We start from the raw sequence: 24,297 nt of genomic DNA, 5'->3' as shown, positions 1-24,297 counted from the left end.
AGCTGGCGCCAGGTTTCACCGCACTCTGGCATCTTTGTTCCAATACTAGCAAATGTGGCTGTTCTCTGGAGTCCCCTGGGGGGTGGAGCCACTGTTTGTTCTCCAAACAGGGAACCACTTCTCCCCATGTGGCCCACGGACCCCTTGGACCTATCTGCCTGCTTCTGGGAATTCTCCCTTCATCCCCACCAGAGCAATGCCAGGTATTGAGCTCTAGAATTTCTGACTCTGTGATCCCCTGTTTATAGAGTCCTAATGGTATTGAAACCCTCTCTTTTCTACCTGTCAGTGGTTTGGGGAACAGATTTTTTTGTTCAGTCCCTTGTGTTTCCACTCTTTCTCTTTCTCTCCAGCTACTTTCAGGGGGAGTGCTTTTCCTCTACTCACTTGATGTGTCACCCCCCCCCCCCCCCTTCCTCTATCCTGTCTCTGCAAAAACAGCTGCCTACCCTGTGGGGCTTCTCTCTCCCCCAGTTCACCTCTTCACACCGCCCACCTGCCAGCTCCCTTATTTTCCAAGGAGTCCCCCAACATGCTCCTAAATCAGTATGGACATATTTGTCTCCCATTTTCCCCCTCTCCCTGACCCTCATTGTGTAAACTGCCATTTTCTATGTTGTCTTTCTGTGCAGGCTGCTGTCTCATTAAGCGTGGCACATCACCTAGTGCTGAGTCAGCTGAGTTTTAAAGCTCCAGGCTTCAAGTTCCACTGGTTTTACAAACTCACAGAATTCAGCCCTTCTGGTTTTCAAAGCTAAACATTACTGGGATTAATCTTCTCTGTGTGAGCTCCCTGAGATGAGGGCCCATTTCTCTGCCCTCTCCATTTGTGCAGCTACCTCCCTCCTACAGGGATCCTTCCTCTGCCTTTCTAACATTCATAATCTTTCAGGTGCAGCTCCTCTATATTTAGTTGTGGAGTTTGTTCTGCCGGTCTTTGGATTGCTCTCTGGTTTATTGACTTGGATATTTATGATATTTACTTGTAAGTGTGGGATGAGATGAGGTCAGGGCCTTCTTATTCTGCCATCTCCCCAAGCTCTCCCCTACATTATCTCTTAAGATTGTCACAAAAACATCATTCCAGAGTTAGAATGTCCTTTTTTAGAATCTAGGAGAACTTTCCATTCATTTTGAGCAAATGAGCTCCCTGGCTTTTCCCCATCCCCAACTATGTATCCTTAAGGACAGATTACAGATACAAATTCCTTTGAAAAGAAACAAACTTTTTTTTTTAATGTAACTGGAAATAAGAGCTTTAAAATGGCCATGCCTCTCTCTAGTCTATTGTCAACAACATTTTCATAATATAAATGGGGTAATGTTGCTCCTCTGTTCAAAAATCTCCAAAGGCTTCCCATCTCACATGGAATTAAAAGTTCTTACTATGGTGTACAAGGTCCTGCCCAATTTGGCCCTCTGATCATTCTCTTTGACTTTATCTCCAAAAATTTCCCCCTTAATTTCTCTACTTCAGCCAAACCAACCTCCTTGCTGTTACTTGAACATAATTCTGCCTTGGGATCTTATAGAGAACTTGTTTCCCTCTGCCTGGAATGCTCTGGCCTCAGCTGTCTGTGTGGCTCATTTCTTCATCTACTCAAGATTTTGCTTAAATACTGCCTTCTTCATGTGGCCTTCTCTGATGATCATCCTAGTTAAAATTTCAGCTCCTTCTTCCACACTTCCTGTCCTCATTCCACTTTCTCCAAAGTGCTTATCATGCTTTGACATCCTATATATTTTACTTATTTTTTAAATTGTCTGTCCCCACTAGAAAGTAAACTATGTGGATACGGGTTTTGAACATTTTGGTCATGGTGTATCTCTGGTACTTAAAAGAGTGCCAAGAACACAATAAGTACTAACAAACTCTTTCTTGAAAGAATTATTACAATTTTATCTGATGTTAGGACACGTATTTCTTATATAAGCATGAAACTTTCAGTCTATCCCTAACCTGGAAGATTCTCAACCATGCAGACCCAAGGGATAAGGAAGGCATTGTTATTAAATCCCTTAAGTATGTATCCATTAGTCATTTAAATTAGATTCTTTATTCACTTTAAAAAATATTGGTCTGTCTTAATGCTTTGAATACAGCAATGATGTGCACCTGGGATAACTGCCCTTGTTCTACCTTCCACCACCATCTCCAAATAACCAAAGCTACACAGTATACAATAGCACAGTATGATGCCCTCATACCACTATCTACTGGAGTTATCCATGTTGGAAATATTGTTACATTTGCAATGTAAATGAATCAGTTATGGTTTAACTCTACCAGGTTGGTTGAAGAATAAAGCATTCTCACTGAGAAATATGTTTTTTGAAGTGTGCATTGGAGAACTGGCAACAGTAAATCAAGTTCTTAATTAATTTTTTATGTCTGGACATTGGTTTGCTTGGTCTCATGTAGACTAGTTTACGTTCATTCTATCCTCAGGATTTTCTTCAGTGCAGCCTTCATGTCCTTGTTTCGTAAACTGTAAATCAGAGGGTTTAAGAAGGGAGTCACCACGGAGTAGAACAAAGTCAAAATCTTCTGAATTTCAGCTGGGTTATCAGCTGTGGGACTCACATACATTGCCAAAAGGGCTCCAAAGAATAAGCATACCACTGTCAGATGTGATCCGCAGGTGGAAAAGGCCTTCCGCAGGCCAGCAGCTGAAGGCACTTTTAACACAGCTATCAGTAAAAGAGTATAGGAGCCAAGAATATACAGAAGTGTGAGGATGATGATGAGAGAGTTCAGGACATAGAAGATGATCTCCGTGACTGGAGCTGTAGCACAGGACAGAGCCATCAGTGGGTCCATGTCACACATAAAGTGGTCAATGGTGTTGGGTCCACAGAAAGGCAATTGAGAGAGCTGTATAGTGGAGACAGAGTAACTAAGGAACCCCAATACCCAGCAAAGAGACATCAAGATATAGCAGAGTTGTTGGGTCATGGTGGTTGAGTAGTGCAGTGGGTGGCAGATAGCGAGGTACCGATCATATGCCATGATGCAGAGGAAATATGCCTCAGTTGTACCAAGGGAAGTAAAAAAATATAACTGGAGGAAACAGCCAACGAAAGAGATGGTTTTTGTTTCTGAGAGGAAATTGACTAGCATACTGGGCACAGTGGAGGTAATGTACAAGATTTCAAGGAAAGCAAAATTGCCTAGGAGAATATACATTGGGGTATGGAGCCGTTGGTCCAACCTCACAGCACAGACAATAATCCCATTTCCCATTATGGTAAATATATAGATCCCCAGGAACAGTGAGAAAAGGAAACTTTGCAACTCCTGACAACCAGGGAAGCCTAGGAGGACAAACTCAGTCACAGTGCTTGTCTCTGAACTGTTCATAAATTCCAGGGCTGCAGAGGAGACAGAAAACACGATTATACAAGATATTTTGTTTCCTGGAAAACTGGTAGGAAACCTATGCAAGGTGTGTGTGTTGGCTATTTGGCAATTAGTTTGGAATAACTCATCCACTAACTCGTCAGCTCTTATTTAAAAGTAACCAATCAATAATTCTGACTATCCCAAATTTCAATAAACTTAGGTTCATAACAATGGAATGATTTACATTATTTAAATTTTCATTATCAGTGGGGTTAGGTTTGAAAGGAAAATACTATCTTACCTTTGAGATTTTGGAAACTCGGAGTATTACCCACTGTTAAATGCAGTTAAGTGTTTGTATTTTTTCCCCACCCATAGTTAAAAAAACTGATAGAACAGCTTTTAGTCTGTGCTAATTTTTTAGCCAAGTCAGAACTCATATAACTTTTTTTTTCTTTTTTGACATCTCTCACTAAGTAGAAAGTACTTGGTATCTCAGATATCCTAGGGCTGTGAATGTCCATTATGCTTTCTGAGCTTTTCACATCAGAATAATTTTCTCTTATAACATATTAATGAATTATAAATTTTAGCATAAAAACCAGGAGGAGGGGTCATAGTAATATTTTTTTGAAGACTTCAGCTCAGGTCATGGTCTCCCTGTCCATGGGTTCAAGCCCTGCGACGAGCTATATGTTGCCATCTCAGAGCCTGGAGCCTGCTTCAGATTCTCTCTCGCTCTCTCTGCCCTGCCCCTCCCTCCACCCCACACTTTGTCTCTCTCTCTCTCTTGAAAAATAATTTTAAGAAAGCATAAAAAAAACCCTCCCCTAATTAGTCAATTGAATCTTCACTATTTTAAACAAGTGAAGTGTTTTGAATAATTTACCATAAATCTCTCATTAAAGTAACGTATTTGTTAAAGTAAAGTAAGTATTTATTTCAAAATATATGGTTCAGCTACTTGGAAGGATTCATTCTTATGCTGTCTACATATCACAGATGATGAGTTTCAACATTACTGATTGCAGTCTCCCCTGCTCACATGCAGGAAACTCAGAATCTTCACAAACTGGGAAAGGTTAATTATCAAAAGTCAAATAGACAAACAAACATAACGTAGCTCTAAATGTTGCAAAAGATTAATTCTTCTTGCTGAACACAAATGATATTTTTTGCCATTTTGGTTATACACAAACCTTATGTGAAAATATTAAATAAGATTTCTCCAAATGCAAGAATATTTTCAAACATTAAGTTATTCAATACATTTCAAACAATGTAAAATGCTTATGTATTGTCATTTCAGTTTACTAATGCTACAGATGCTATAAATACATTTATATACATTTACCTTACCCAAATAAAATTTACTTTCAAAATGAAAAACTCTTATTTTTTAATAACTAAGAGCATGAAAAATATAGAAACAAACCAAAAAACCCCCAAAACAATCCCACTTCTTAGAATAAGCAAATTTTAACTCTTTGAAGAATTGCATACTTCTTTTCTTTAAAAATTAAAATGGGATTTTTCAAAATAGGATGTTTATAGCATGTTTTTAAGACTTAATATACTTTAGTATTTTTTCCATTTTAAAAATAAAGCTCTACTCCATATGATCCAGTAATTCCACTTCTGGGTATTTACCTTAAGACAATGGAAACATTAATTTGAAAAGGTATATGCATGCCTATATTTATTGCATCATTATTTATAACAGCCAATATATGAAGGCAACCTAAGTGTCCATCAGTAGATGAATGGATAAAAAAGATGTGGTTTATATACACAGTGGAATATTACTCAGCCATAAAAAAATTAAAATCTTGCCATTTGAGACAACATGGATGAACCTAGAGGGTATTATGCTAAGTGAAGTAAGTCATACAGAGTAAGACAAACACCATATGATTTCACTTGTATGTGGAATCTAAAACCAAAATGAACAACAAAAATATAGAAACAGACTCATAAATATAGACAACAAACTGATGGTTGCCAGTGTGGAGGGGCTTGGGGGAGTAGGGGAAATAAGAGAATTAAGAGGCACAAATTTCCAGTTATAAAATGACTTTTCACAGGGTGAAAAGTACAGCATAGGGAATGTAGTCAATAATATTGTAATAACATTGTATGGTGCCAGACAGTAACTATTTTTATGGTGATGAGCATTAAAAAAATTTTTTTTTAATGTTTATTTATTTTTGAGAGAGAGAGAGAGAGAGACAGAGTGTGAGTGGGGGAGGGGCAGAGAGCGAGAGGGAGACACAGAATCTGAGGAGGCTCTAGGATCTGAGCTGTCAGCACAGAGCCTGATGGAGGGCTTGAACCCATGAACTGTGAGATCATGACCTGAGCCAAAGTCAGACACTTAACCAACTGAGACACCCAGGGGCCCCATATGGTGGTAAGCATTTTGTAATGTAGGTAATTGTCAAATCACTATGTTGTACACCTGAAACTAATATATACTCCAACTACAATTGAAATTTAAAAATATATATTATAGCTCTATATCATAGTTCAATGGCTGCATTGTCTTCCATAGATTTAATCAACTCCCTTGTGATAGATTTAGATGATCAATGTTTTATATTATAATAAGCACTTTATTAATATTCTTAAACACATGTCTTAAGATACTTGATCCATAAAGTGAGCTTATAATGATTAAAAAATTAATAGACTAATCAATTTATTACATCCTAGTTTTTGATGATGAAGGTTTCTAGATATCTTTTTGATATTTACTAAAGTCATCAAGTCAGAACTTATTTATTTATTTATTTATTTATTTATTTATTTATTATTTAAGTTTATTTATTTTGAGGGAAAGCATGAGCAGGGGAGGAGCAGAGAGGGAGAAGGAGAAAATCCAAGCAGGCTCCGCACTGTTAGTGCACAGCCCAACGCAGGGTTCAAACTCATGAACCATGAGATCATGACCTGAGCCAAGATTAAGAGTCACACGCTCAACCTACTGAGCCACACAGGCACCCCAAAACTATTTAAAAACAAAAATAATTTTTTCTTTGAGTGCAACAATGTTACATTAATTTCAGGTGTATAGTATAGTGATTCACCAACTTTATATGTTAAGCTATGCTCACCACAAGTGTAGCTATCATGTGTCACTGTACAATGCTGTTGCAATACCATTGACTATATTGCCTGTGCTGTAACTTTTATTCCCATGACTTATTCCTTAACTGGAATACTGTATCTTCCATTCCCCTTCGCTTATTTGCCCTATCTCTCCACCTCCCTCCCCTCTAATAGCCATGAATTTGTTCTCTGCATTTATAGGTCTGATTCTGCTTTTTGTTTATTCATTCTGTTTTTTAGATTCTGCATAGAAGTGAGATCATATGATATTTGAGTTTCTCTGTCTTTACCTATAAGATAAATTCCTGCTTAATATTTCTATAGCATGTTATGGATGTCTCTACTAGAGAATGTGCATAATGGCTAAATCATGTATTTATGTTTCCCTCTAGCTTGACAACTTTTATAATTAAGTAATGATGTTAATTTATCTTTATATTCTCAGTTGATTGAGTTTCTGGTGCATAGTAGGCATTTATTGAGTGAATTAGTGGTTGGGTAAATTTTGGTCTTGCCAATCCTATCACAAAAAAGCTCATCTACTGAATTTATGGGCTATCACTGAGTGTGCAATCTGAACATCATTGGACAGAGTCTTATGTGACTTGTAGCAAGGTCATGTTTAAACCAGTGGCCCATTAATCCCTTCTGGCCTCATATCTCTGTCATGTTTGAGTGTTCATTCTAAATATAAGCCTCCTTAGTTATTTACCCTTTTTTATATCTTCAAATCTATAATCACCATTCTGCTTAATACCTCTTATTTCATCTGTTTCTTTCTAAGAGTTTCCTGTCCCTTTTGTACATTTCTTGGTGAATGGCTCCACTCTTGGCATTTGCTAAAGCGAAAAACTTGAGAATCATTCCAGGCACTTTCTAATTCTGTCACTTCTCATAGGCTGTCAATCACCATATCCTGTTGATTTTCCCTACCAAATGTTTTTCAAATCTGTCTTGGGCGCATAGATCAATGTAAGTGCTTTCTTTGTTTGGATGGTCCAGTAGTGGAGTGGAGCTGCTGTACATATAACCCAGAAAGAAAAAATGGGCCTCTCTGATGGACTAGGAATGTATTTTTAGGAGGAAAGTGGCTGCTTTGGTGAGGACGAGGTCACCCACTCTGACAATAGCTATGTGGTGACATACCATAGCTGGATCAGGCTCACAACTGATTGGCTCAGTCCAGTAATACATAACTCAGTGGTCCTCTTATATAACTGTAGTTAGAGGAAAATAAATGATAACATCTAGATTGATTTGGGATCAAAAACCATATGACGTACTGTATGCTCTTAAGTGAGGCAGCACCTATTTTTCAGAGCTTTTGTGAAAATACTGTTGAACATGTATGCCTAGTACAGTTCCTGGAATATACTAGTATAATAATATTACCAACAACTATGATTACCAAGTAACTAGGATAATTTTTTTAACATAACCATTTAAAAACCCAAATGAAAACCAATATTAAATAAACCTAAAAAACTGGTTAAAAAGTCAGTAGGTTCCAGTGCATCACATAGCAGAGCTATGGGTAGCTCTCTTTGGTTGCTCAGGTTTTTTATTTTATTAACTTTCTTCTACATTCTGGTACTTAAAGACATAGAGCTTCTGATATAAAAGAAGAAGACATTAAAAGATAGTAGTGTTAACAATTCAAGATGTAGAAAAATGGTTAAAGGAAGGGCATTATATTACCTGTGATGTGCATAAGACTAACTGGGAATAAGTTATATTTAATTGAGGGCGTTGTAGAAAATGAGTTATTGAGTACAACGTTGAAAAGTTTCTAAAACAAAATTATGTAATTTGTCAAATTTCTGAATAATGAGGCATTCTTTCATGAATCATTAGGCAAGAAAATTTCAGGGATTGTTAAGCTGAGGGAGATCTGAGTAGCTTGGCACTGGAGTCAACAGCTCATGTAACATAACTTATGTTATGGGAGATATTGTGGATGAAATCACATATCCAGAGGCATGAAACCCACCCAAGTTTGCCAAAATGTATTAATTTTAAAATGGGATTTTACTGGAGCTAGAATTCCATTTATGGATGTCTTAGAAAAAGTGCAATGATGCCTAGACAGAAAAGTTACTTACCCTTCATGATAGGTCTAAGTGTGGAGAAAGCTGGGAGTGAACTCTGAGTTGATATCTTCTTATTGATTCCTCTCTTTCCTTCATGTGGAACCAAAATGGGGGAGCCTGACCTTGAGAATCCTGGGATAGACAAAATTAACTTCTGACACTCCCTTTCTTCCCTTCCTGAAGTGCTCCAAAGAAACAGTTATAGCATTAGGGTACTTCTGTTGGGCAATAGGATAGCCAGTGGAAAGAAGTACAGCCCTACAATCTATCCTTGAGGTGCGGACCTCCATTGACATATCAATATTTTCATCAAGAGCTGTATGAGAGACCTCAATCACCCCCAAGCACCTGGATCTTTCATTTGTCTCACTCAGCAGAGGAAATTCAATAGGTGAATTTTATATATTGGTTACTTTTGTTTTAGAATAGCTGAACAAAGTAAGATATAAACTTCATGAGGAGATTTTGAGAAGGGGTACAGATAAATAAATGCATAGGATGTATTATTGAGACTCTCAAGGGTACAATTAAAGTTTCATCATAGAGATTATTATGAAGTTTTCAGTCTCCCCTTGGGATGGTTTATGACTCCCACAAGACCCCTTGGTGTAGCATCCTTTCCTTATCCATAGTTTTCATACAGTTTGGGTTAAATTGGCTCCTAGAGTGAAGGTAGGAATAATGTCTAAAAGGCAATGGTGAGGTGTCTATATGTGGATTTCTAGAGAATTTCTTTTTGTTTTCAGAAGTCTTTTTCACTGTGAAATATAGAAAATGTTCACAACATACATTATTTATATTCTGGGAGAGTATTTTCTTTACATACTTGACATCTGCAAATTTTTGCTTCCAGTCCTTAGTTACTGATAGACTATTTTATTTTATTTATTTTATTTTAATTTTCACTTTAGAGAAAATGTGAGCAGGGGAGAGGGGCAGAGGGAGAGAGAGAGAGAGAGAGAGAGAGAGAGAGAGAGAGAGAGAGAGAGAGGGAGAGAGGGAGAGAATCCTAAGCAGTCTCCATGCTCAATATGGAGCTTGATTCTGGGGCTCAATCCCATGACTCTGGGATCATGACCTGAGCCCAAATCAAGTCAAACACTCAACCGACCAAGCCATCCAGGTGTCCCAAGACTGTTTTCTGTCTTATCTGTTCTTTGTTTCTTCTTTCTTGCCTTCTTTCATATTATTCGTGTATTTTTATGTCATTTTCCTCTATTACCTCTTTTTGATGGTTTTATAATATTTTTTATTGTGGTAAAATATATATAACATAAAAATAACCATTAACCATTTTAAAGTGTATGGTCTTGAGGCATTACACACATTCCCATTGTAATGCAACCACCACAAACATCCATCTCCAGAACTTTTTCATTATCCCAAACTGAAGCTCTATGCCCACTAAACAATAACTTCCCATTCCACTCTTCCACAGCTGCTGGCAATATGTTGGGGAAATTGGAGAAAATCGTATGTGAAGTCCAAATCCAAGCAACAGCTGAACCATGGCCATAAACTTCCAGGGATGGCTGATTTTTGATTTTCCTTTTGAATGGTGTCAGGTTTAGTTCTGGTCCGTAATTACTTGAGGATGAAGACCACTACGGGTTCCAGCTTCATGTGAGCCCTCGGTTCCCATCTCCATCTCTGCAGCCAGGCACTGCCATGAAACATCATGATTTTATCTATGGGCAAGTGCATTCTGAACGTGACCAGTGCTTACCATTCAGACTTCCAAAAATTTTTTTGACTTAGGAGTTTCCTATTGACTCTTCATATTGTCAGTATTTTCAAGTTTTATTTTTTTTTAATGCAGTATTTTTGAGGGGCACCTGGCTGGCTCAGTCAGTAGAGCATGTGATTCTTGATCTCATGGTCATGAGTTCAAGCCCACGTTGGGCATAGAGATTACTTAAAAAAAAATCAGTGTTTTTCTTTATTCTTATCAGGATGATAGATTGAAGTAACCATCTTTCTATAATGAAAATTTGTGTTTACTAAAATTTTTAAAATAATATTTCAATTTGGGCTTTAATTTACATTGCATTTTATAGCCATTTTGTTTTGGGGAGCTCATTAATCTCTCGGAGTAGTTAGTTATATAGTGGCTTATAGAAGATTTTCTAAGTACTTATATTCTTGCTCTAAAAAAATTAAAAATTATTTATTTATTTTAAAATTTGAGTATAGTTGACACTCAATGTTATATTGGTTTCAGGTACAACATAGTGGTTCAACAACTTTATTTAAAAAAATTTAATTCTAGTATAGTCAACATACAGTGTTATATTGATGTTAGGTGTATAATGTGGTGATTTAACAATTCTATACATTACTCGGTGCTTGTCGATAATATGTTATGCTATGCTCACCACAAGTGTAGCTACCACTTGTCACCATTCAATGCTATTACAATACCTTGACTATATTCCCTTTTCTGTGCCTTTTATTCTCATGACTTATTCATTCCGTAACTGGAAGCCTATATCTCCCATTCCCCTTCACAGATTTTGCCCACCCCTCTACCCCTCTCCCTTCTGTCAACCATCAGTTTGTTCTCTGTATTTATAGGTCTGATTCTGCTTTTTCTTCATTTATTCATTTGTTTTGTTTTTTAGATCCCACACAGAAGTGAAATCATATCATACTTGCCTTTCTTTGTCTGACTTATTTCACATAGTATAATAATGGACCTTTAGGTCCATCCATTGTCACAAATGGCAATATCTCGTTTTTTTATGGGTGAGTAATATTCCATTGTATGTATATACCATGTCTTCTTGATCTATTCATTTACTGATGGATGCTTAGGTTGCTTCCATATCTTGGCTATTGTAAATAATGCTTCAATTAACATTAAGCATGCATGTTTCTTTTGAATTAGTATTTTTGTTTTTTGGAGGAAATACCCAGTACTGGAATTATTAGATTATATAGTATTTCTATTATTAATTTTTTGAGGAAACTCCATACTGTTTTCCACAGTCTGTTTTTGTGCCAGTACCACACCGTTTCAATTACTATAGCTTTGTGGTATATTTCAAAATCTAGAATTGTGATACCTCCAGCTTTGTTATTCTTTATTAGGATTGCTTTGGCTATTTGGAGTCTTTTGTGGTTCCATACAAACTTTAAAATCATTTGTTCTAGTTCTATGAAAAATGCTGTTGGTATTTCAATAGGGATTGAATCCATAGATTGCTTTGGGTTGTATGGAAATTTTAGCAGTATTACTTCTTCAAAAACATGGAATATCTTTCAAAAGCATGGAATATCTTTCAATTTGTTTGTCATCTTCAATATCTTTCATGAATGTTTTATAATGTTCAGAGTACAGGTCTTTCACCTCCTTAGTGATGTTTATTCCTAGGTATCTTATTCTTTTTGGTGCAGCTGTAATAATTGGGATTGTTTCCTTAATTTTTCTGTCTACACTTATTAATGTATAGAAACACAATTGATTTCTCATAATTAATTTTGTGTCCTGAAAATTTACTGATTTAATTTATTCTAATAGTTTTTTTGTAGATTCTTTAGGGCTTTCTAAAAATAGTATCATGTCATCTGCAAATAGTGACAGTTTATCTTCTTCTTTACCAGCAAATATGCTTTTTATTAAAGCGCTTTTATTTTGTAGGCTGAGGTGTACTTACAAAAAGACAATGCCCTATGATTAGCTATGCTTAAAACTTCTTTCACATGACACAGATCCATGCTTACACACCTGCTACTTATCACGATCTTTCATAGCATTTGGTTCTTCCCCTCTCATTGCATGTGTATCATTTAATAAAAAAGAAAACCCTTGCAATATTTTTATGCCTCTGTATCACGAGACTGTGAGCCCTTTGAGGGAAGAAAATGTCTCTTATATACTTCTGGATCAAATTTATTTCCAGGCTCAGTGTCTTGGATTGTAGGTGCTCAACAACAAAAACAAGAATATATAGTTGAACAATGAAAAAGACGATGTCTAAATATAAATGTTATAAGGTAGTTACAGTTTGTCACAGTATATTTGTAGAAACCCTAACAGGAAAAAGACATGTCTCTTATTTTCTCTGAAGTACCAAAAATTCTGAGTAAAAAAATGTTAAGATGTTCTTTGGACACTACTTCAAATTTTCTATAAGTGAATAGGCTCCTAAGGAATCCTAGAATTGTTGGGGGGGGGGTGTGTGGGAATGATTTTTTAGATCTAATTATCAGAAAGCTGCTCTAGGGGTACCTGGGCAGCTCAGTGGGTTAAGCCTCCGACTCTTGATTTCAGCTCGGGTCAAGGTTTGTGAGTTTAGCCATGTGGAGTCTGATTGATATTCTCTTTCTCTCTCTCCCTGTCTCTACCCTTCACCCCGCCTCAAGTAAATAAATATAATAAACTTAAAAAGGAAATTAATCCAGGAAGTTATTCTTTGTCTAAAAACAATTGTATCATTATTTATTTTTAAATAAATAATACAGCCATACAACAAAGAATGTAAAGAGTTCAAAAGGGGGTATGAAGAAAACCGCTCCTTTGTCTCTTGTTCCTCAGACACCAAAGTCTTGTCATTTAAAGCAACCACTGTTATCAGTCTCTAGATCTCCTTCAGGAGATAGTCTATACATTTACATGAAAGGTAGTTACTCTCAGCTACTCACCTCGCTTTCTTCACTCAACAATATATCTTGGATGTCAACTATACTTCAATAATAATAATAAATAAGCCCCAAAACACAACATATCTTGGAGATACTATATAACATTACATATAAGATTTAAGGTAGTATGACTGAACTATAGTTTATTTAACTAGTCTTCTATTAATGGGAATTGACATTTTTTCTCAACATTTTGCAATATAATGTACTGTTATAGCAATAATGCAATGAATATTCTTATACTTTCATCATTTCCCACATATGTGAGAATATGTGTAGACTGAGTAACTTAGAAGTTGGGTTTATGGGTTACAGGGTGTCTATATTCTAAATTTTGATCAAAGTTGTCTAATTGTCCTGTATAGAGTTTGTAAAATTTATACTTTACCAGCAAGTGTCAGAGAAGTTACCATTCTCAACCATACAATGGTTATCAAACTGCTTGGTCTTTGTCACTCTGATGGGTTAAAAATGAAATAGGCTTATTCTGCCTTTATCTTTTTTATGAATGAATTTGTGCTCTTACCATATGTTTAAGGATATTTTCTGTATGTTGTTTATATCCTTTTGCTTATTTTCCTACTGGGATATTGTTCTGTTCTCTTACTGTTAATGTACCTTTATGTACATCAAGGAAACAGTGTTTGACAAATAATTGAGACATCCTAAATTATTGATGGGCAAATAATTGAAAAGTCTTCAAGATAGAAATATAGGATGAGTTGGTAACAAAAAAGCAACTTGGGTTAATGAAAAGGGTGGTAGATAGGAAATTTTTGTTTTTTACCATTAAAGTTATTATCCTTAGCACATCACTCCTGATTCCTAACCATCATTTTCTTCTTATGCGGATCAGGTTGTTGAATTGGTGAAGACATTTCAATATTAAGATTACCTTTCATTTAGGACCTAGGAGGGAGTTCAAGGGGAACTAGTGCAAGTGACTAATACAATTCCTGAGTAAATACTTTTACTGATGTACAATGCCTGAGCACCTCCTATACAGAAAAAAAAGCTTAAATCTGTTCTCTGTTGTTCTGCTTTTACCTCTTATTTTACTGTAAGCAGAGATCTCCCTGCTTCACCTGCTTCTCTTTGGGAATCTGCAGCTGCTTGCAATGAAAAGAAAAGCAGGTCTGTATCCCAGACTTGTGTTTATCCAGTCCCTATATCCACTCATCTCTGATTTGCCTCTGAGTTTTTGCATGATTTTGTTACAAGATCATTTTTGGAAAGTGAAGGAAGTGAGACAGTGTAGAATTTAGGTGTAATAGAAGCAATAGAAAAGCATTTCCGGTTATGGTCATGACTAGCATCTTGTATTAAACTAACCTTGCCACCAAAAGTAACCATACAATCTGGGCAGAATACCTAACACAATCATTTGAAGGTCCTGAAGAGCAGTCAACACAGGCAAGAATTCAGGGGCTACAGTTCCAAGAAGGGAAAGACAAGGAAATGAGTTCCACATTCACCTTGGGTGCTTTCTCTTGAGTATGTTCGACAATTCACTGGATGGGGGTACTATGGGGAAATGGAGAGATGTGGGAAAGAATGAGGGGAAGGAAGAATAAAGTCTCAGCAGAAAGCAGTAGTTTCACTGAACTGAGAAGATAAAGGATTTGGTGTTTGTGGCTGCTAAAGAAACTGGAGTTTGAGAAACAAATCCTGGAGAGAGGAGGACCACAGAGAAGTGAGACTCAACATATGATGCAGTATCCCTTCAAGACATTTTTTCCTTTAATTTCTAAGCCATTAACATGCAAATCGGTTTTCAAGAAATCTAGCAGAAAGCAAAACTGGGAGTCTAAAGAGCTGAGCAGAAGTTTCAGGAGCATGGGGTTCAAGGAGTACAGAAATAGGAAACCAGGGCCCACTAAAGTGGAGGGGTCCAGGCTTGCAGATGAGACTCAGTTCATGGAGTAAGAGTCAATTCCGGGAATAAAGGCAAAACTGGCCTAGGCTATTTTTGCACTTAAATATAGTCTTTAAATGAGATCAGAGTGATCTGCCTCTACTTTCTCTACTGCTACAAGAAAACTTAACTTTTGTGGATTTACTGTACCCATTGTCTTCACAGTTTTTGAAGTATAATGTTCAGCATTCAATTAAAAAAACCTGTATGCTAAGAAACAGGATAAATTAAGAACCAAGTGAAGCAGTAAGCAACAGACACATGCTTACAAGTGCTTGAGGATTTTGGTTAATACTAGGATGAACAATTACTGGAATAAACTAGTTTTTTTTTTTGATGTTAAACATCACTAATCATCGGGGAAATGTAAATCAAAACCATAATGATATATATCACCTCACACCTTCAGAATGGCTAAAATAAAAAACACAAGAAACAAGTATTGGCTGAGGAAATGGAGAAAAAAGAACCCTTGTGCACTGTTGGTGGGAATGTAAATTTGTGCAGCGACTGTGGAAAACAATATGGAGGTTCCTCAAAAAATTAAAAATAGAAGTACCATATGATCCAGTAATTCCACTACTGGATATTCAACCAGGGAAAACAAAAACACTAACTTGATATACACATCCCTGTTTATTGCACCATTATTTACAACAACTAAGACATGGGAGTAACCTAAGTGTAAATCAATAGATGAATGGATAAGGAAAATATTCACAATGGAATATTACACAACCACAAAAAAGGATGAGATCTTGTCATTTGATTCAACATGGATGGACCTGGAGGTTTTTTTGCTAACTGAAATAAGTCAGAGAAAGACAAATACCATATAATTCCACTCAAAAATGGTATTTTAAAAATGAACAAGCAAACATAAAGCAGAATTAGACTTATAAATACAGAGAACAAACTGATGGTTGCAGGGGTGGAGGGGGATGGGGGTTGGGAAAGATGGGTGAAGAAGAGAGAAAGATACAGACTTCCAGTAACAGAATGAGTAAATCACAGGAATAAAAAGCAGAGCATAAGGAATACAATCAATGATATAGTAACAGTCATTTAATGAGACAGATGGTAGCTATACTTGTGAACATAGCATAGTGTATAAGCTTGTCAATCTGCTAAGTTATATGCCTGAAATTAATGTAATATTGTGTCAAATATACTCAAATTTTTTTTAAAACTAGTTTTTTTTTTTTACCTGAAAATAAGTTAAATACAATTTTTGTAAATGTTTGTAAGTAAGTTAAATATAATATTGGGCTGTAATTTCCCAAGAGCCTTTTTGATGAACACTTTTTATATTTCCAGAAATTTCTGCAGGGCATTTTTCATATCTTTGTTCCTAAGACTGTATATCACCGGATTAAGGAGTGGGGTCACAACAGAATAAAACAGAGTCACAATCTTCTGTGTTCCAGCTTCATGCTCAGATGTTGGGCTCCCATACATGACCAGTACTGAGCCATAGAACAGTGAAACCACGGCCAGATGAGACCCACAGGTGGAGAAAGCCTTTCTTTTCCCAGCGGCTGAAGGGACTTTCAACACTGCTCTTAGGACCAGAGCATAGGATCCCATGATGAAGAGAAAGGGAATAACGAGGGGCAGAGGACTTAAAGTGGAGAAGATAGTCTCTACCACAGGAACTTTTTTGCAGGTGAGTGTTAGAAGAGGACCTGGATCACAGAGGAAGTGGTCAATAATCCTGGATCCACAGAAGGACATTTGTGAGATGATGATGATGGGAATCAAGAACCAGAGGAAACCAAATACCCAGCAGCTTACCACAAGATTGGTGCAGAGACGTCCAGTCATAATGGTTGGATAGTGTAGAGGTTGGCAGATGGCAAGGTACCGATCAAATGCCATAATAGCCAAGAAAAAGCATTCTGTAGAACCCAAGGAGAAGAAAAAGTAGAACTGGAGAAAGCACCCAGAGAAGGAGATGACCTTGGTGTCAGAGAGGAAGTTGGCTAACATGTTGGGGACAGTGGAGGTGACATACCAGATCTCTAGGAAGGAGAAGTTGGCGAGCAAGATGTACATGGGGGTGTGGAGTCTCTGATCCCAGCGCACAGCACAGATGATGGACCCGTTGCCCATGAGGGTCAGGAGGTAGACAACAGAGAAGAGCACAAAGAGGAGGATCTGCCCCTCCCTGAAGCAAGGGAAGCCCAGGAGGATGAAGCCAGTGATGGTGCTGGAGGTGTTGGGGGTGTTGGAGATATTCATGTATCTGGGAGCTGTAAAAAAAAAACCCATCAAATTATTGAATGACTGTAAAGACACATGAGGCCCCAGATTATATTTAAACAATTTTGGGAAAGAAAATAAAGACACGTATGTTAATAGTTACCTTTTCTCTTTGAAATTGAAATAATTGACCTGGGTTGCTTTTTATTCTCATTCACATTTTCACTGTGGAATCAAGAAAACTTTGGTTAGAATTGATAAGGTCTTGAAGGAGAGTGTTATAGAGGTGTTTTAAGGTTATATTAGACCTTATGCTTAATAGAGTTTCTGTCTACCTACTTACCTACCTACATATCCTTTCAAAAATGGAATTTTTTCATTTTTAAAAGAGGTGACATCATTGCAGTTGTGGCAGAAACTGAGTCAAACTCGTTAGTTATGTTACACAAACTCAGAACTTTTTGAATGACTTCTTTTACATGACTTGAAACTGGCCTTATTTAAAACTAAATGATTAACTTATTAATTTAATAATATACGCCAATTTCATGTGTAAAACAGTCAAGCCAACTGGAGGGAATTAATCTTAGTTTCTGTTGTGTTAAAACAACAATTGTAGTCATCCAGTTGACCAAGGTGAAAGAATTGTTAATGGCCCATGTTGAAACAAGTCTGTGCTTACCTGAAAAAGAGATACGAATTTGCCTACTCTACAGTTATAGATAGAATTCTATTCCAGCAGTGCAAGTTATGGATGTTATTGATAACATGGAATTCTAAATAGCAGTGGATTTGTAGGGGATGCAGAGCTAAAATTTTACTCCATCTCCTAGAAACTACTGGGGAGCATCTCAAGACAGAGTGGCTTTTAAGGGATGAATATACACATAATGCCTTTCTTTTATTCTAAATGAGTAAGAGTACTTTTGTTGAACAATCATGCCTCAGGACTTGGAATCACTTCGAATCCTCTGTAAATAAGTATATAAATGAGCAACATAAAGAAAGTTGTGTCCCTCACTGCTTCTTTTTTAGTGTTAAATCCATAGTTTGCTTTTTGAAATTTGCCAAGAGACCCAGGGAGCCTAATAATTTCTTACTAGGAGTAGTCAAGTTCTGGAAATCTGTAGGGTCAAGAGCAAAAGGTGGCACAGCCAGCTGACACCCCATCTCAAGAATTAGGTGTGGACACTTAGAGTGTTGTGTTGGAAGAAGAATGCAATTGTGTTGGGTGGTGATGAGACTGGGGAGTTATAACACAACAAATAGTCTTTTAAAACACTTCTGCATCATTTTAAACTCAGGACCCCTTGATTCCAATGCCATGGCGGATTCTTGGAGCCGATAAGATCTCTACAGATCTGCTTCTATTTAATGTATATAAACTAGTATAGGGCTTAATGGACCCTGCTTTTGGTGGGGTGAAAGTAGGCTAGATTCTGGTATCCACACTATGAACTTTAACTTTCTGGAAGTCTTTTCCTTTTCTGCTTTTTTTTTTTTTAAAAACCCACTAACATGTTTTCTTCTTTTAATTTTTTTAATGTTTATTTATTTTTGAGATAGACAGAGACATAACATGAGTGGGTTAGGGGCAGAGAGAGAGGGAGACACAGAATCCGAAGCAGGCTCCAGGCTCCGAGCTGTCAGCACAGAGCCTGTCTCAGGGCTCGAACTCAGGAGCTGTGAGATCATGACTTGAGCTGAAGTCAGACGCTCAATCAACTGAGCCACCCAGGTGCCCCTCTGCTTTTTTTTTTTTTAATATGAAATTTATTGTCAAATTGGTTTCCATACAACACCCAGTGCTCATCCCAACAGGTGCCCTCCTCAATACCCATCCCTCACCCACCCTTCCCTCCCACCCCCCATAAACCCTCAGTTTGTTCTCACTTTTTAGGAGTCTCTTATGTTTTGGCTCCCTCCCTCCCTAACCATTTTTTTTTCCTTCCCCTCCCCCATGGTCTTCTGTTAAGTTTCTCAGGATCCACATAGGAGTGAAAACATATGGAATCTGTTCTTCTCTGTATGACTTATTTCACTTAGCATCACACTCTCCAGTTCCATCCACGTTGCTACAAATGGCCATATTTCATTCTTTCTCATTGCAACGTAGTATTCCATTGTGTATAGAAACCACAATTGCTTTATCCATTCATCAGTTGATGGACATTTAGGCTCTTTCCATAATTTGGCAATTGTTGAGAGTGCTGCTATAAACACTGGGGTACAAGTGCCCCTATGCCTCAGTACTCCTGTATCCCTTGGGTAAATTCCTAGCAGTGCTACTGCTGGGTCATAGGGTATATCTATTTTTAATTTTTGGCGGAACCTCCACACTGTTTTCTAGAGTGACTGCACCAGTTTGCATTCCCACCAACAGTGCAAGAGGGTTCCCGTTTCTCCACATCCTCGCCAGCATCTATAGTCTCCTGATTTGTTCATTTTAGCCATTCTGACTGGCATGAGGTGATATCTGAGTGTGGTTTTGATTTGTATTTCCCTGATGAGGAGTGATGTTGAGCATCTTTTCATGTGCCTGTTGGCCATCTGGATGTCTTTTTTAGAGAAGTATCATTCATGTTTTCTGCCCATTTCTTCACTTGATTGTTTTTCAGGTGTGGAGTTTGGTGAGTTCTTTATACATTTTGGATACTAGCCCTTTGTCTGATGTGCCATTTGCAAATATCTTTTCCCATTCCATCGGTTGCCTTTTAGTTTTATTGATTGTTTCCTTTGCTGTGCAGCAGCTTTTTATCTTCACGAGGTCCCAATAGTTCATTTTTGCTTCTAATTCCCTTGCCTTTGGGGATGTGTCAAGTAAGAACTTGCTACAGCTGAGGTCAGAGAGGTTTTTTTCCTGCTTTCTCCTCTAGGGTTTTGATGGTTTCCTGTCTCACATTCAGGTCCTTTATCCATTTTGAGTTTATTTTTGTGAATGGTATAAGAAAGTGGTTTAGTTTCATCTTTCTGCATGTTGCTGTCCAGTTCTTCCAGCACCATTTGTTAAAGAGACTGTCTTGTTTCCATTGGATGTTCTTTCCTGCTTTGTCAAAGATGAGTTGGCCATACGTTTGTGGGTCTAGTTCTGGTGTTTCTATTCTATTCCATTGGTCTATGTGTCTGTTTTCGTGCCAATACCATGCTGTCTTGATGATTACAGGTTTGTAGTAGAGGTTAAAGTCTGGGATTGTGATGCCTCCTGCTTTGGTCTTCTTCACAATTACTTGGGCTATTCCGGGCCTTTTGTGGTTCCATACAAATTTTAGGATTGCTTGTTCTAGCTTTGAGAAGAATGCTGGTGCAATTTTGATTGGGATTGCATTGAATGTGTAGATAGCTTTGGGTAGTATTGACATTTTAACAATCTTTATTCTTCCAGTCCATGAGCATGGAATGTTTTTCCATTTCTTTATATCTTCTTCAATTTCCTTCATAAGCTTTCTATAGTTTTCAGCATTGCCTTTTAAACTTAGTTATTAAAAAGCAGATGTTTCAGCATCTGCTTTTAAACTTAGTTGTTTAGGGGCCCAATAAATTTCTGAGACCACATATTTATCTTTTATAAAAGGGAGTTGGAAACAGACAACTGAAGTGTTTAATGGGGTGCCTGGGTGGCTCAGTTGGTTGAGCGGCCGACTTGGCTCAGGTCATGATCTTGCAGTTTGTGAGTTCGAGCCCCGCATCAGGCTCTGTGCCAACAGCTTGGAGCCTGGAGCCTGCTTCGGAATCTGTGTCTCCTTCCCTCTCTGCCCGTCCCCCGCTTGTGCTCTGTCTCTGTGTCTCAAGGATAAATAAATAAATAAATGTAAAAAAATTTTTTTAAAAAGAAGTGCTTAACATTTTTATTTTTTTAATTTTTTTTACTTTTATTTATTTTATTTTATTTTTTTTAATATATGAAATTTATTGTCAAATTGGTTTCCATACAACACCCAGTGCTCATCCCAAAAGGTGCCCTCCTCAATACCCATCACCCACCCTCCTCTCCCTCCCACCCCCCATAAACCCTCAGTTTGTTCTCAGTTTTTAACAGTCTCCTATGCTTTGGCTCTCTCCCACTCTGACCTCTTTTTTTGTTTTTCTTCCCCTCCCCTATGGGTTTCTGTTAAGTTTCTCAGGATCCACATAAGAGTGAAACCATATGGTATCTGTCTTTCTCTGTATGGCTTATTGCACTTAGCATCACACTCTCCAGTTCCATCCACGTTGCTACAAAAAGCCATATTTCATTCTTTCTCATTGCCACGTAGTATTCCATTGTGTATATAAACCACAATTTCTTTATCCATTCATCAGTTGATGGACATTTAGGCTCTTTCCATAATTTGACAATAGCCAAATTAACATTTTAAAAAAGTCGTTCTGTACCAGCTCCACTCGTGGTTAAGGACATTAAGCATTTAGCCTTTTTTGCAGTATACCTGGAAGTGTGTTTTCAAAGTTATATGGAGTCACATGAGCCCGCTGATTGATCAAAAATAAAAACAAAGACACACAGGAAGCATTCTGCTATGTGTAAAGGTCCTTGGTGGATTCTGAAAAATATTAAGTCCAAAAGTCTAGTACCAATGCAGAGCAAGGTAACTTAATTATGATCAACTAAAAACAAATGTTACTAATAATTAGTATTTTTGACCAGGGCTGATTTGCTAGCATTTATGAAATTTCATTTTAGGAGTAAGCTTCTGCTCAACAATCTAATAATTGGCCCCTTGGATTAAATGTTTAAGAACTCTTTTTTTTTTCCTGATAGAACTTACTTCAGTGTAGTATTTCCCCCCTTTCTTTTACCCTCATGTCTAATTATCAGCAATTTCTGTTCATTTTTCTCCAAAATAAGTCTCAGCCCCACCCACTTCTCTGTATTTCAAGCTGTCTTTTCTCCGCTGGACCACTGTGATGCTGTCCTAACTGCTTCTGGCTTCCACCATTGCCCTCTACAGCCTCCTATCCATGCCACAGCCAGAATGACTATTGGAAAAAGGGAAATCATATCAGTCCTTTTTCTTGCACACAGACTTCAATTAACTTCCCAAAGCACTTAGAATAAAATGAAAATCTCCAAACTAGGGTCTTTGATTTGCCCCTCTTAATATCCCCAACCTCATCTTGTGATACTGTTAACCAAACACACACATATATACACATTTTCTCTGTCTCTTATACTCACATGCCCACACACATATATATATATACTCTGTTGTGAAAAGGAGGCACACACATACTTCACTAACATAAAGACTTCAAATATAAAATAGGGTTCCACAAGCAGATGGGTTACAGGGTGTACATTATCCCCTGTGCTGATCTCCCTGGGAGATACACATCTTTGGATTATACCCACCCTAGTCATCATTTCAGTAGAGAGGGACCCATTTCTATAATGCTTTAAACTGAGGGTCAGCAAGCTTTTTCTTAAAAATTTTGGCTTGAAGGCAATATAGTCTGTATCACAACTACTCCCCTTTGCTGTTTTGTGAAAGCAGCCACAGACAATACCTAAATGAACACATGTGGCTGTGTTTCAATAAAATGTTATTTATGTCCACTGAAATTTGAGTTTCATATAACTTGCATGTGTTGCAGTATTATTCATATATTGATTTTCAAATTTAAGCTAAAAATGTAAAAATTCTTAGTTCAGTGGCCATACAAACACAGGCAGCTGGCTAGATTTGGCCCATTGGTCACAGTTTGCTGACTCTTGCTCTATGTATATTTATAGGGACAGGAAGGCAAGAACCATCCATTTGACTGTGGAACAGTGGTAACTTGGTCCAACAATAATGACTTTATAAGAAAAAGAGAGGACCTATAGTGGTCAGCAGTTGGAATCAACCTCTTCTACTGAGCTAACAGACCTGTTTGGCCAGATTTCAGCTAAATTATTAAATGAGTTTACAACGCCATCAGGATTCACCTTTTTCTCTCTGTCTCTACACACATACATACATGTGTACACACACAATTTGCATGTGCACATGATAGTTCAGAAATAGAATATTGGCCTTCTTCTAGTTAATAGAAGCAACCAAATACTTTCCTGACTCATGGTTTTCGTCCTTCAAGTTCACTCTTTATCCTAAGTGCCCAGCACAGTCTGAAGAAAATAGTATTTTGTAAAAATCTGTCAAAAAAAGATTACCTATACTGTACAGAGAATATAGATAGATGATAGATAAATATTTACCACCACTTCATTTAAACTTCAAAAAAGTTGTGAGATGAAATTTTAGGAAATGAAATGTACAAGAAAGGCTCCAACTGACCTGAGACTACTAGAGCATTAGCTCAGACTTGAGAGGAATTCCTTCCAAAGGAAGCAATGTGAGATGGAATATTCTGGGTAGTAGAACATGTTCCACTCCAAACCCAGAGGTTTCGGTCTGACTGCTAAAGATAGTTATGGTCCCACAGCTCTGGATGTTGAAGTAGGAGAGATTGGGATGAAAATTCTAAATTTGGCATCACAACAAAGTTGCTTAGTGGCTATACTGGAGGTTTGTTTGTTTTTGTAAGCTTTATTTTCTTTATATGAAAGGGGAGCAAAAGCATATGATTTTTAATCACTTTTTAGTATAAAATTCTTACTCCTATTCCAAGTACAGGACAAGTACACATGCTATAAAGACTTTAATAGATCTAGAGGTGATATTTTAGTTACATTTATGTCTCAGATAAAACATCAGTTGGATAGATTTTTGCTCATACATGAAGCCAAAAGATCCAGGCCAACTACCTTTCAGGGCATTCTCTGACTTTGAGAGTCTGACAAAGCTGCCCTGGAAAACAAGAAGGGGTGAAAAATGATTCTCTATGTGCCATCATCATTTCATGCTTGACTTAACTAAATTGACAGTGGGTGAAAAAAAGATATTTATTTTTTTTAAGTTTATTTATTTATTTTGAGTGAGAGACAGAAAGTACATGCATGTGCTTGAGAGCAGGGGAGGGGCAGAGAGATAGGGAGAGAGAGAATTCTAAGCAGGCTC

The 24,297-nt window shown here is 37.3% G+C and overlaps 2 protein-coding genes across 2 annotated transcripts; both read right to left on the bottom strand.

The window, feature by feature from the left end:
- Window positions 1-1,362: 1,362 nt before the first annotated feature.
- Window positions 1,363-3,367, bottom strand: LOC122222595 (olfactory receptor 11H4-like). Its single transcript, XM_042943163.1, has 2 exons — window positions 2,449-3,367; window positions 1,363-1,451 (listed from the first exon to the last, which is right to left on the bottom strand). The coding sequence occupies exons 1-2, from the start codon at window positions 3,359-3,361 to the stop codon at window positions 1,363-1,365; spliced, it is 1,002 nt and encodes a 333-aa protein (XP_042799097.1). The 5' UTR covers window positions 3,362-3,367.
- A 13,038-nt stretch (window positions 3,368-16,405) lies between these two features.
- LOC122221255 (olfactory receptor 11G2-like) lies at window positions 16,406-17,371 on the bottom strand. Its single transcript, XM_042940570.1, has one exon. It carries the CDS (start codon window positions 17,369-17,371, stop codon window positions 16,406-16,408), a length of 966 nt encoding a protein of 321 aa, XP_042796504.1.
- Window positions 17,372-24,297: the final 6,926 nt, after the last annotated feature.

This window comes from Panthera leo, chromosome B3 (assembly GCF_018350215.1).
Source record: "Panthera leo isolate Ple1 chromosome B3, P.leo_Ple1_pat1.1, whole genome shotgun sequence".
Taxonomy (NCBI): domain Eukaryota; kingdom Metazoa; phylum Chordata; class Mammalia; order Carnivora; family Felidae; genus Panthera; species Panthera leo.
This window is presented reverse-complemented; position numbering and strand designations above follow the sequence as displayed.

What these genes read in the sequence shown, in the direction of transcription:
- LOC122222595 (XM_042943163.1), bottom strand. Translation starts at nt 3,361, where the DNA reads ATGAACAGTTCAGAGACAAGCACTGTGACTGAGTTTGTCCTCCTAGGC. An exon ending in GGCTGCACTGAAGAAAATCC is followed by an intron (nt 1,452 to 2,448) that starts TGAGGATAGAAT and finishes TTAAGGGGGAAA; the next exon opens with TTTTTGGAGATAAAGTCAAA.
- LOC122221255 (XM_042940570.1), bottom strand. Translation starts at nt 17,371, where the DNA reads ATGGGTTTTTTTTTTACAGCTCCCAGATACATGAATATCTCCAACACC.